Genomic DNA, 14522 nt, shown 5'->3' with positions numbered 1-14522 from the left:
AGAATAATATAACACTATAGGCATTTGTTTCAATAAAAACTATCTACTTGTACTATGAAATATTATTTACTTAAAGTTTATGGTTTACTTTTTTTTCTTCACTAAAACAAATGTCCGAGTCCACAAGGACAAAATGCAAGATGTTTTGATAACTTTAAAAAGTTATAGAAAAATATGTAAATCCAGGTGGGAAAAGTGTATACAAAAGCATATTAAAAGTGTTTTTTTTTCTCAAATCAAATGAAAATCATAGGCTTTCAATGTATTTCATATGTCGCCATATGATTTTAATTCCCATATTTTCTGTGGTCATTAAACCTACGTTTTTCATATTTTACAAGTTGGTTCTATGAAAAACATTTGTTGCAATTTTTTCTGTGTGAGTTACAGATATAATGGTTAACCTAAAAACAAATACAAATTTGACTTCAATAAAATATAGATATTCATGAAAAGGATTTTGTGACAAAGGTCAATTGACATCTAACTAGAGGGTTTACAATTAATGTGTTTTAAACAAATATATATACAGTACAAACAGATCCTAAGTAGAGTTGTGGTAAATACAATGTATAAGATGACACCAAGAAAAGGGTCATTAATTAGGGCATAAATAGATACAAACCTCATCATCCCATCCAGGAGTCTGGTGTTATAATAGAAAAACACAATTAGTAGAAATCTGTGCAGAATTAAGACTGAAACCTTTCTAAACCTAACTCAAGGTTCACTGGCAATATTTTTCTTTGGAAGTATAAGTGGTAACTGTTTTTATAGTTCATAATGCCCAACTCTACCAATGGTTAAATTTAGAAAAGCTTTTTTATCCTCTATAACAACACCAGACTAACCTATAGATTTACAACAACCTACATATCACAACACTGAGATAGTATTGACAAAAATAATAAGTAGAGGATACAAGAAGACTAAATTACTTGATTGCTTCTATTCAGAATAAATGTACGGTCACACATGTCTTAGTGAGCACCTACATTCCATAATAACCCAACAAAAAGACTAAATTACTTGATTGCTTCTATTCAGAATAAATGTACGGTCACACATGTCTTAGTGAGCACCTACATTCCATAATAACCCATCATAAAAGATTAAAACACCCCCATGTAGTACAATCTATGTAAAATTACATGTATATAAAGACCACCTGCCTTTTGCGACATTGATTTTGCTCTCCCATGTAAGGGTCAAATAAAGACAAGTTTGACTGTATTTGAAGAGAGAAACAGAAGCATAATATTTCACATGTCCAGACAATAATCAACACTTATACTCAATTAACATACAAGTCCAGGCAATGATCCACAATAGTCCTTCATTGTCATACATGTAACAACGATGATCAACACTTATACTGCATTGTCAAACATGTCAAGACAGTGACCAGCACTAGTATTTCATTGTTTTACATGTCCACACAACAATCAACACTAGTACTGAATTGTTAAACAAGTTCACACAATGATCAACTTTTATACTTCATTGCCACGAATGTCCAGACAATGACCAACACTAGTACTACATTGCCATGGCTGACCAGACCAACTGGAGTACTTTATTGCCATACAAGTTCACACAATGATAATCACTACAACTGCTTTGTCATACAAGTTTACACAACCATCAACACTAGTACTACATAAATGTACATTGTCATACACATCCACCACATTTTATTATTTGGGTAGATAGACATCTTTCATCAGTTTATACCAACACAAATTTTCACATTTTCATAAGTGAAAATATCAATCTTAATTATACCATTCAAACAAATAGGATATTTATTTTTGTGTTTAGTCTGTTCAAAGCTATTTTGTCTTTCCCATGAAGATGTAAGTATGTCAAAACTTCTTCATTTATATTAAAAATGAATTAAGTGATTATAGCGACATACATGAACAATTGGTTGTATGGTAAATAGTACACGTCAAAGGTGAAAATGAATCTGTACATGTGTATTGAAATCTAAACTGAAATACAGTTGCTTTGTTTTAAGAACATGTTCTTTCCTTTCCCAAGTAAGCTTTTCACCTACTATATCACCAACAAGTATGCTTTTACACACAAAGTAAGAAGTAGCACTTACTGTTTCATACTGAACATTCTCTTTGTTATTTGTTTTTTAAGTAAGACTTCTATACAGAGAAATAAATATTGAATTAGCCAAGAGAGAATTTACATAAACTATAGGTTACTAAATTGAAGATAACATAAAAATGTTGTAAGTACATGGCATAATCCCCTATGTCATATTATGTAATTTCTTCTAAGATTGGTAATGATAATGCATTGACTAACTCAACCCACTTAGATATATATCACTGCCCACTAATCTGTTAAATAACATGCATAAGATGAACATCACCAATAATATTTCCATGCTTGTTTCTTAACAGTACTTACAGCAAAACAACTCAAACACTAATGGTAAAAAAATTGAGGTATTCAAAGTTGAAAATAAACTACAAAGCTGTTTCATGCATCAAAAATAAATTCACTAATTGAACATCAAAACAACACTTGTACTTAGTACTATGGGCTTAAAGTCTTGCACAATAGCTATCATTGTGAAGAGTAAATACAAAATTGAGGACAGTCGTTTTTATTCATGGCAACAGTTTTATTCAATTGTTCCAATCAATGTTTTATCAATTAAGTACAGTCATTGTATAGATATGATACTGTCTGCAATATTAACTAGCATTACTTGTTTTATCAACAATCCCACTCCCTCAATAACTTCAGAAGTTTCATTGCCCTAACAAAAGAATAGGTGCACAAACAAATAAATGTACTTTGTTTTATACACACAATGTATACATAACAATACAATAGGTATAGAGGTATATAAGGAAAGGGGGGGGGTTCAAACAATCCTTAGTAATCAAAACAATTAGAAGTAAAAATAGAACAACTACATGTTCAGTTAAAATATTTTGTAAATCTGTAAAATATTCAAGGTTTTACTTTCTACTCAATTGTTTTACTTAGTTTTTAAGAACAAGTGTTAAATAAAAAACAATGCTTTTAAAGAAGCAATATTTACATACCATCAAAGATGATTGGTCAAACTATCAGAGAAATTCATGTGAAATATGAAAGCAACAATATCAATCAATCAATAAAAAATATTTTATTCATGTTTTGCCATTATAAACCCAGAAGAAAGCTAAAACATACCAGTTACCCACTGTATACTTAAAGAGAAACAAAATTACAGTCTGCTACTCAAGATTGAAAATTGAAGTTGTGCTTAAAAAACATTGGTATAATCCTAGTGATTATAAAACATGCTACTGCAATAAAGAGGATAGAACCATGTAGCAAAATAAATATATCTACCTTATATCTATTCACATCTAGATGTTTGAACCATCCAAAAAATGCCTTGCCAATGAATATAAGTACAGACAGGAACAAACAAACAGCAGAAAATATAAACACACCATTGGTTCCCTCTGAAATACAATCGGGATTTATAAATTTATCTTATACCTCATTGAAATAACACAGACAAAACATAGTTTTCTGCATGTTAATATTCTAGGGGCATTATGTGATCAATAAATTAAGTAGAAATAGCACACACAACAAGCTCAATAAAAATATCTGTGCTTCAACTAAAGTAATGTAATACATTTTAAACCCTTTATTGTATAATCTCCCCATACACTGATCTGACAGAATGCACTTTTATATACGATTTTTACAAAATATGACCAATCAAAGAAGAACCAGAGTTGAATGTTGGCTTAATATGCTGAACATCAATTAATTTATAGTTAAAACTCTTTGAATGGTAAAGGAAGCTTATCAATTACAACATATAAGCAAAATACAATCAGTAGATAATGTTACCTGATCTGAGTACTGAGAAGAAGACAATCAGTAGATAATGTTACCTGATCTGAGTACTGTGAAGAAGACAATCAGTAGATAATGTTACCTGATCTGAGTACTGAGAAGAAGACAATCAGTAGATAATGTTACCTGATCTGAGTACTGAGAAGAAGACAATCAGTAGATAATGTTACCTGATCTGAGTACTGTGAAGAAGACAATCAGTAGATAATGTTACCTGATCTGAGTACTGTGAAGAAGACAATCAGTAGATAATGTTACCTGATCTGAGTACTGTGAAGAAGACAATATTGCACTGTAACATGATAACTGACACAACAACAAAGTTAATGGCTGACTGGTGGATATACTTGTTGATTCGTGATCTCTTATAAGCAAAATATATGTTGTAACGATCTACTGCATGCTTAAATATCATATACACTAGACCTGCAAAATAGAAAAAAAAATATGTCTAAAAATAGGGTTAGTGTTAGCCTTTTTTCCCACTTAAGTCTTATATTGCCTATTCTATTACAATTTTGATTATCTTCCACACCAGCTCTCCCTATAAAATCAAAGGGTTGCACATATGTGGAATAATAGTGATATTTTTAATTTATGGTTTTTATGTAAATAAGTAAATAAACACTGTGGAAAAGTTAAAATGTAGGTTGCAAATTTTGGAAAGTAACGTACTTATGGTAGCATATGCTGCTGAAAAAATGGCTAAGTTCAACATGCTGAAAATGTAGAAATAAATAAATCAAACTTCTTCATTACAGGGAGTGCACTTTCAATATGTTATAATTACCGTGCAAAGATTGAACAAGATTGCCTCAACATTCTTTGGGTTACAGATTACACAATCACTATGCAAAGTTTGAATAATAATGATTAAATACTTTTTGAATTTTGATTACACGAAGTAGGTACTGTTCACAATGTAAAGTTGCAATGAATGGCTTAGTTCAAAATGCTAACAAAGTAGAAAAAATAATCAAACTTTTCCATAATATGAGGTGCATATCTTTTATATGTATATAATCAATGTGCAAAGTTTGAATAATATTGGTAAAATACTTTTTGAGTTACAGATTATACAAAATAGGTACACCTAAGCCTGATGGAAGAACAGACAGATGGACTCAAGTGGCAACTTTACCTGCTTTAACCATTGATGATTCAGGTAAAAAAAGCTTTCATTAATAAAGTAAACACAAAACACCATAAACAAGGTCACTTACCGAATGGTGCAATTAATGGACAAGGAATACTATACACAATGATCACACAGAACACACATAACATCCAGGCATACTGTATACCAAACTGAAACTCCCAAACCATTGCCTGCAACATACATAAAAATATGTGAAATGTACTTAATCTGTAGTCTGAAGTGACTTATAACAACTTACATAATTTATTACAAAAAATATTTTTGTGTAAACCTTTGCACAGAATTAAATAAAAATTATCCTGATTTCTTGAGGATTGTATTAGTAATATTCAAAATAAATAATAATTTTCAGCCAATAACAAATATTATTTTCCATGTATTTGTTGTTTGTTTTATTTACAATACCATGAGGGTATTTGTGGGTACCAATTTTCGTGGTTAAGGGAAAAATCATCAGTTCATAGATTCTTGAAAGAGTAATCAAGAAAACCAAGGTTCTAGTGGTAATCAAAAGAATGTAATCCAGGGACAAAGACCAGACATGGAAAACAGACATACACAACAAAGAACATGAAGTAAATACAATAATACAAAGTAACAAAAGCAAATGAGCAACTAGAACTCCACTAAAAACTGGGAGGATGGACCAGATGCACCAGTAAGGTAAGGGTCCTCTGCTTTTCTAGAAACATCCGCTGAGTTGCCCATAAAAAAATCAAGTTCAGGGTAGACGAAAGAGGAAAGGAAAGCTATGACATGTTGAACAAATCAGTTTTCATGGCAAAGATGGATACACAGTAATGATCCATGAGTTCATGATGATGACCATAAAACGTCTGTAGTGATGATTTCAATCTTGTAGTAACATAACCCTGTTCCAGAAGCCTACTTGTTAGAATTCTAGCGCAATACAGAAAGTCTGCTTAGATTTGGCAAGTTCTGGCATAACATATGAGTTCTGATATGAACACTCCATACAAATGTGCTGAAGGAATGTTGCCAGAAATAAAAGGAAAGTTGACAATTCTTAATGAAAAGTCATCACGTTTGTCGTAAAGTTTGGTCAATAGTTTCCCTTATCGTCTATATCTACGTGCAGGTCAAGAATTTGTGGATTTGCAACTCTATCATATAAACAAATAGGAAATTTAATTTTTGTTATGAACAAACTTTTGTGGTTTACCCAGTCCAAGAAAACCATGTAAATTGGTACCCCACAAACAATACTACTTTCGCAGTAAGAAAATGTTTGTCTTTTCACTTAGGGGTTATTAACATCACTTAGACTTTGACTTCGGTCTACTTCTTCTACCCTTATCACATAAACACACAAACCTTCACAAGTTACTTTATTGCTAAACTGAAAATAAGCCATTCAACTGGGAACTTTTAACTATATTTTTTAAATACAGGGGATTCTTAGATTAAACATATTTTATTTAAAAATATCACACATATGAAAAAAAAACATCAAACAAAGTTTGACAAACACGATTCGGAAACAAGCACTAAGCTTTTATTAATCCGTCTCATTAAAAATACTCACAATTTATACATTTAAACATACATTGTATAACGAAGATAATTAAGATTCCAAACATCTCTCAGAAACATGAACCTATTCCAAGTTTTAATGTCTTATCAATGCTGAAAACATTCATTAAAATGAATACAGACATTACCACCTACCTTCCTTACAGCTATTTTCTCAGCATTGGATCTGGTCATACATAGGTGGAACAAATACATAAAGAGTTCAGAAAATCTCAGTAATTCTAGAGCTGTCCCAATAAAGGCCGCTGTGATGATGTAGTTAATGAAGAAAGCACCATTACCAGCAAGAAATATACATCTGAAAAAAAAAATTGCTGACATGGAAAACTCAATGGTAAATTTTGTAGATAGAAGTAACAGCAAGGGGTCGAGTATTATTTTCTGATGTCACTCTGGATTGTATCAGGCTGCCAATTTAAGTAAATGAACTAGCTTATATAAAGTCAAACCAAAAGTAGAAGAATTGCTGGCAATGATCATAAATGTACTAAATTTTTAAAAATAATTCTTGTAGTTTCAGAGGAGAGGAATGTTGAAAATTTAAAAATCAGAAGCAACAATCATCTTTCGGACAAAAGTAGTGAATTGTAAGTAAAGATTCATTAGCCAAGATTGGTTATAATCAATTAATCTGATGTCAGAAGTTGAGCAAAATGTTTAAAAATGTCTAGAATGATAAAAGAATCTGATTATGAATGAAAACTACAAAGTTATGGCAATTGGAGGTGTAGGGTTCCAGGAATTAGTACCCCAAGCCTCATTTTGTTGGAAAGTTTTTTTTAATTTGCACAGATTTTTTTTTCAAAACTTAGCAAATAATAGCCTGGAGCATCCTGGAATTTCTCTTAAACCCCCTTTTGAAAATCTCTGGATCTGCCTTGGGTTATTCAAATATGAATTATGTGTAGATAAAATAACTACAAACATACACAAATCTATCATTCTAGATTACTAAAGAAGTACAATAAAAATAATACTGGATTCATTCAATTATTTCTTGGCAAGAACAGTGTTTATAAGGTTCCTTCAATTGCAAAAAAAAAAAATTATTCTGATTAAAATTCAATTTAACGATCTGACCTAAAAAAAAAAAGGATCCATCTGATTCATTTATTGAAATCTAGGGTAGGGAAACCAAGTAGTATGTAAAAAAAATCTATTTTCTGGACTGTGATCTTGACCTCTGACCGAATCAAGTAAATGTCATTGATTTTAACTTTAAAATATTTCCTACATAAAGAAAAAATAAATGAAAAGTAAAAGTATGTACAGAGGCGTCATTTCAACAACAAAATTACAACAATATAAGTATATGTATGCTACTTACTTCCATCTAAAAGATTTCTGTAAATCCACAACAAACCACTGAAACAAGGCTTTGGCACTATAAAAATATTGTACATGGAATTCTATAAATGTAATTTAAGTAAAAAAAAAAAACATCCTGCATTTTCTTGTAAAATATACCAGTATATATAAAAACATTTGAAAATCAATGTCACATTGACTGTACATTGTTCAACTTTGTTCATAAAGAGTATAGTTTTCCTAAAGATACAAATCTGATACCACATTTTTGTGGTAGAGAAAATGCAAATTTTATTAAAATCGCATGATCACAAATTTATGGTCACATATACAGGTTAATTAATCAACAAATATTAAGCTAACAACCAACAAATGTTGGTGGAAAACAAATCATTTAATGAGTCACACAAACAATGGTGAACATAGTTCTTTTTCTTTCATGTTTTTAAATCAATGGAGCTTCATCATATAGTGGAATAAAAAAACTATGATTGTATTTTATTCACATTTTTACATTTTTGTCATGGGAATATTGGTGTACTGAACTTGTGCCATATTTTTTTTTCAGGAATTGTGACTTTTCATATGCATCACCAGGTCACATTTCATCTGTGCAAATAAACAAAAATAAGTTTCATATTCTATTGTACTTTTAAAGTATTTTATATGATATGTACTGATTTGTTTAATGATGGATGGGACTGCATTACTGATTACAGTACTTTATATGTACATGTAGGTTTGTTGTATGTAAAGCCTGATATTGAGAAATTAGAATATATTTAAAATAACAATACCACTATGATTACAGTATTCTATGTAGCCTTATGTGACTGACCTGGTCAAACCAAGGGATGGCAATATAAGAACCATAAGAAGTAGAAAGATGAAACACTTCACCATTACATTGTGATGTTCTGAGGTCCTGGAAAAATAAATCCAAAAGTAAAATTATTACTTGTAAGAATATTTAATTAAGGATAACACAGTGAATCAAAGTGCTGTTAGCAATGGGGGTTTTTGAATCTTGTGAAAATTGTAGCATGAACAAAATCTCAGGTTACATGATGTAAAATAAAACTATAATAATACATTTACAATTTCCATATTGTTTAGAACAGTTTTTCCTATCATGTATAAACTTAAAGTTGATCAATACTTCTGATTTCTGAAGTACAAACTGTAATCAATAGTTAACCGGTATCAAACTTCACACACATGTACATATTTCATTCTGTTTCACCTTTTCCCAATTTTTAAAACCTGTCCAAAAGTTAATTTGCAATTACATTTGAACAGAGTATTATCCTACATTGTAATTATAGTCAAATGAAACCAAATTCAGTGTAAGAAAATCATTTCCTTGATTAACATAAGATTTTCAAAACAAGACACTTTTATTAATTTCAATTTTCCTGCCAATATAACTTTGTTAAAATCACTCCTCTTCACTTCCTGTTTATTAATCCTAAAATAATGATGATAGGTGGAGATTTTGACTGATAATTGTGTTAAATGGAACATGCTTAGCACATTCAACACTTCTTGACATATTACTTCAAGAGCTTCATTCCCTAAATGCTTTATTACTAAACATCACTCAAGGCCCAAAAGGAGTCCCTCAAATCATCAGTTCAATTTAAAACAAGGTCTTAACTTTATTTGCAGAAATAATAGAATATTACTGTGCTGAATAATTGCCAGAAAAATATTTACAGAATGTAAAAGATGTATTGAATGATATGAAAGGAATTACATCTGCCAAATAGTTAAAATACTATTCCTTTTAAATAGTGATGATTTTGTAAATTTGGTAGCAACATTCTTGAATATTAGTTACATTTCCTCATATACTGTACCTCATGGTATACATTTAATGAAAAGAATAAAATTGCCAGTTTCCAACTTTTCACTTTCATGATAATATTTAGCATCATTCTGTCAGATTGATCAAGTTTGGGTTGTTACAGCCAAAAAACTGTTTGGACTATAATCATTTAAGTTCAAGAATGAATACTAACTCATTCAATAGAAATTAATGGAAAGAGGGAAAGATGTGCTCAATGTATTCTAAATGTAAATTTGAATGTAAATAAAAGTTTTCTCATTTATTTTTTTAAATAAAATGTTCAGAATTTCAATTAGGTTTAGCGGAACCAACACAAGAAAAAAATGGGCTAACAAACATTAATCTATTATAGTACATGCAAATGTTGTTCAACTGAAAAAGGCGTTTAATGCTGTAGTAGTTGCCACATTCATACATTACTATAGTAAAACCCATGCAGTTTGCAAAGTATGTCCCGAAAATGTCCGTTTACATTTCGCCCCACGTAAAAAACCCCATGGGGATTGTTTAAAGTTGGCAGGTATGATTTGGACTATATTTTTGTGTAGTGTTCAGAAGCACTAGGAAAGTTCCAGGCTTGAATCGGCAACTTAAGGTATTTTGATCCTAAAGGATCAAAAACTCAAAACTGCAGTCATACTAGTACATGTATATGATATCCAAATGCACATCGGTAAATGTGTAAATATCTGAGCACTTTTCAGAAAATTTCGAACTTTTAACCCAGTACCCATATTTTATGGAACAAGTTGAACACTTTATCAACTGAACCCTTTGATACATATTTACCCACTACATCAACCCTAATCAAATAATACATTCAAAAGGAAAATAATAAAGAGCTTCGCTGAGTGCAGCATGATACGACCACAGTGGTAGAATCCCAAACAGTTGGAGCAAGTGTGGATACAAAATTAGTTTTTGACACACTTAAGCATAGGGACTTACAGTTCATTATCCACTTAATAACTGGTTTGATTTCTTTGGATGTGGCCCAATTTTGTACCCCTTTAACTTCAAAACAGTTAAAGATAAGCCTATCCTGTAAAACAACTTTAAAACAGAATTTCAAAAAAAAAAAAAAAAAACAGATTAACATCTGAATCATAAACTCAAGCTTTTTCTATCAATTCTAATAATAACACATATTTCCCCCTTTTAGCACATTATTTCAAAGGAGATGGGACAAAAACCTCCAAAACTATAGGGCCCTAGGAATAATTAGTTAAAATTTCAAAAAGATTGGATAAGTTTACTCAAGTTTTCATAAATAAACAAAAATTAACAGATGCCACGACAACGACGACAATGAAGATGACAGGGTGATACCAATATATAACTGATTTGTGTAAAAAAAATCGTACCTTTATACCCTAAGCCACTGGTTTGATGTAGATACGTGTGTACTATTTAAACTGAGGTGAAAGCTAATTTACTACCAACAGCAATGGTATATTTACCACGTCTAGTGCCCTACTACCGGAACAACTGACCTGACCAGTACACTAGATTAGGTTACTAGTAAGGCTGTCTAATAGCCTTGTCAAGAGCCCTATAAATTGACCTGACCAGTACACTGTATAAGGTAGTAAGGCTGTATATTTATACTCCTCGAGACGTTTAGGTTTCCTGCACACACAATACCTAATCGCCAATAAACGCTCACCAAATGCATGATAAACGAATGCTTCTATTGTGCGTTTAAATGCACGATAAATGAATGCTCCTAGCAAGCGTTTAAACGCACAATAGACGAATGCTGATATTATTCGTTTATCGTTCATTTAAACAATGTATAAATGCACCTTGTTCAGTGTCCTGCTAACTGATCTGACTGGTACACTATATAAGGCTTTATATTTACCTTGTCCAGTGTCCTGCTAACTGATATGACTGGTACACTATATAAGGCTTTATTTTTAACTTTGTCCAGTGCCCTATTAATTGACCTGACCAGTACACTATATAAGGCTTTATATTTACCTTGTCCACTGTCCTGCTAACTGATCTGACCGGTGCACTATATATAAGGCTTTATATTTAACTTTGTCCACTGTCCTATTAATTGACCTGACCAGTACACTATATAAGGCTTTATATTTACCTTGTCCAGTGTCCTACTAACTGATCTGACCAGTATACTATATTAGGTAGTAAGGCTGTGAATATCCACAGGAGAATGGTTGGCAAAAATTGTTCTATCAATGGACTCTATAATCAACAAGCAATAACAAAATACATCATTCAATTAGTTCAAAATACACTTTTATGTATATGCACTTTAAGTGATTGTTTAAACCCTATAACATTTACCCTATATTACATACCTTAGATCTATATCACACCTCTATTTGGAAAACACTTACATATAGTTAAAATGTATGATACAATGTACATGTTAAAATCTGTATCACAAGCTTATCTATATGATCCTACCAGCCACTGATCCTTAGGTGTCTTGGGTTAATACAGATTGTGGTACAAATTTTAGCATGTAACATTAAGAATATAACACTATAATAAATATGGTGTTTCGTATTAAGGATCACCAAAAAAAATAAGGTGTACAGGTATTCCAAATAAAGTACATGTAAGATTATATAAACTGGAAATTAGTTAAGTAGTGTCAGCTGACCATACATCAAGTACAATATAATTAAAAGTTACCAACAAATATTATTATATCTTGATTAATTAATAGAATTTTTGTCAATAAAACTATAATAGTAACTGTACACATACAAAATTGGCTGTAGCTTTCTCCACTTTGACACTTATTTCATTCAGATTGTTGATAACAATAAGTGGTGTAGTAAAGAAGAATAGTAGTATAATAACAAGTAGGTTGATAACAATAAACTGGATCCACCAGATTATGTTGGACTTCGACATGTTCTCCCTGCAAAAACAGAAAAAACAACGTGCTCTCAAGCATAATTTTTGTTGACTTAAAAGAACTTGTAGTAACTAAACAAATTATAATACAACTATTCTTATGTTACCAGGTTCTTTTTATCAATGTTACAAAGTCTTGATAAAATCCAAAAGGAATTGTGAATTTTTAATAATAAAATACATAACATTTTTCTCCTTGCAATTCTCTTAGAAATTCATATCAAATTGTACTTACAATACTAAATCAGCAAATTTCATAAATTCATTCATTATTTCCTTTATAACTGTGCTGCCTTTTGTTCACTTTCCTATAAGTCAATTCTGAGAACTAATCAGGAAGTTACTGTATAGTACTTGAAGATTTGAAGGCATCCAACAACCGTATGATAGTAGCAAATTAAGTTTACTGGTGATGGATCAGTTCAGCCAGTAAGCAATTATTTGAAACAAGCAAATAAAAAATAAGCGATGGCACACTACTAATACCCCCACTTTCAATCATGATATACAGAAAATAAATAAAGTCCTTAGTAAACAGGAAGATGCTTTTCAATTTTCGAAAATGTATCCCACAATATGGCATATCTATGGGAAGAAAGTGTTAAAATTTCAAGCCACTGTGATGAGTAGTTTTATAGAAAAGTGCAAAGAAATTTTAAACTTTCAAAAATATAAAGTGAAAAAAATAAACAAAGTCCATAATAAACATGAAGTTGTTGGTGAATTCTTCTGAAAATGAATCCTATCATAATATGGCATACCTAAAGAAAGAATGTGATAAAATTTCTATTGCTGTGATGATTACCCCCGTAATTGCTGCGAAAACTGTGATGGAAACAATTGTCATTAACACACAGAAACGAGGACCCATGGAAACACAGATACACAGACAAGGGTAAAGCAGTACACCCCTCTCCTTCAAAATGGAGTATAATAAAACCAATCTTTGAATACAGTTTACTTATCTCCATTCTTATGCCAATATATCCGTGAAAATGTCAGTCTTTTGTTTTAAAAATAACACCTGCCCATATGTACAAATTTAAGCTATACACACTTACAATTAATAGATCTATATCAGTACATATGAGTAATAGAATGACACTGTTTACATACCAGTAAATATTTTCTGGAGAGGGAGCATATTTAACTCTCCAGTCAGCAACACCAATCTCTGTGAACAGACTGGACTGAAGTGGATTGTGTGTACCTTTACAAGCAGCTTTAAAATCTGTCAGTACCCTAGAAAATAAACCGATCAATGTCATTGTTAAAATCATCAAACCTTGATAATTGTGTCCTGAATTTTTGCAAAATTTAACTTTGTATTTCATGATGATATATAAGAAACAGTTAAGTAAGAAAGAAATAATTTTAAATGTGTTTAACAATAATCAAAAGAATATTAAGTTTTACAAACTTTTCTGCCATAAAATCAGATTCAAAGGTAACAAAGGCTATTCCTGCTGGATCCCTGTATGCTGTTACTTTTTGACTCTCACATTCAGCCTTCAGTACTCCTTCTTCATATGTATAGTAGTCAATAGCATCAACCTGTTAACAAAGTATACATATATTGGTCAATATAACAGCAATAGGTATGATGAATATGTCAAAGAGACAACAACCCTACCAATATGAAAATGTCAGCCCAAGGTCACCCATTGGTCTTCAATGAACAATGAGGAAACCCTCACACCAATGGGCAGGTTACAGCTGGCCCCACAACATTATACACACGTACAGCGAAAAAGTTGCCTCGGTATACTCAAGTAACATAAATATAAACTTAAGGTAAAAATGAAATGAAATAGAGAGGTCAGAAAATTATTTTCACCACTGAAAATTGCACAGCAAATGATTTGTAAA

At 31.2% G+C, this 14522-nt stretch overlaps 1 protein-coding gene across 1 annotated transcript in view; it reads right to left on the bottom strand.

Annotated features, from left to right (window-relative positions):
- LOC148623817 (mechanosensitive cation channel TMEM63B-like) overlaps positions 1 to 14522 on the bottom strand; it is an 85041-nt gene that overhangs the window by 4479 nt on the left and 66040 nt on the right. The window contains exons 27-38 of the mRNA XM_088566293.1: positions 14074 to 14207; positions 13770 to 13895; positions 12501 to 12657; positions 11863 to 11969; positions 8748 to 8834; positions 7929 to 7985; positions 6737 to 6899; positions 5112 to 5217; positions 4147 to 4314; positions 3367 to 3482; positions 3075 to 3095; positions 2428 to 2445 (exon numbers count right to left, since the gene is read on the bottom strand). Coding sequence (XP_088422419.1) covers positions 2428 to 2445; positions 3075 to 3095; positions 3367 to 3482; positions 4147 to 4314; positions 5112 to 5217; positions 6737 to 6899; positions 7929 to 7985; positions 8748 to 8834; positions 11863 to 11969; positions 12501 to 12657; positions 13770 to 13895; positions 14074 to 14207 — 1260 coding nt within the window. The remainder of the gene's footprint in view (positions 1 to 2427; positions 2446 to 3074; positions 3096 to 3366; positions 3483 to 4146; positions 4315 to 5111; positions 5218 to 6736; positions 6900 to 7928; positions 7986 to 8747; positions 8835 to 11862; positions 11970 to 12500; positions 12658 to 13769; positions 13896 to 14073; positions 14208 to 14522) is intronic.

The sequence above is a fragment of the Perna viridis genome, chromosome 2 (assembly GCF_037379345.1).
Source record: "Perna viridis isolate PV_CMFRI_1.1 ecotype Kerala chromosome 2, ASM3737934v1, whole genome shotgun sequence".
Lineage (NCBI taxonomy): Eukaryota > Metazoa > Mollusca > Bivalvia > Mytilida > Mytilidae > Perna > Perna viridis.
Note: the sequence above shows the minus strand (reverse complement) of the source record. Positions and strands in the feature narration are given on the sequence as shown.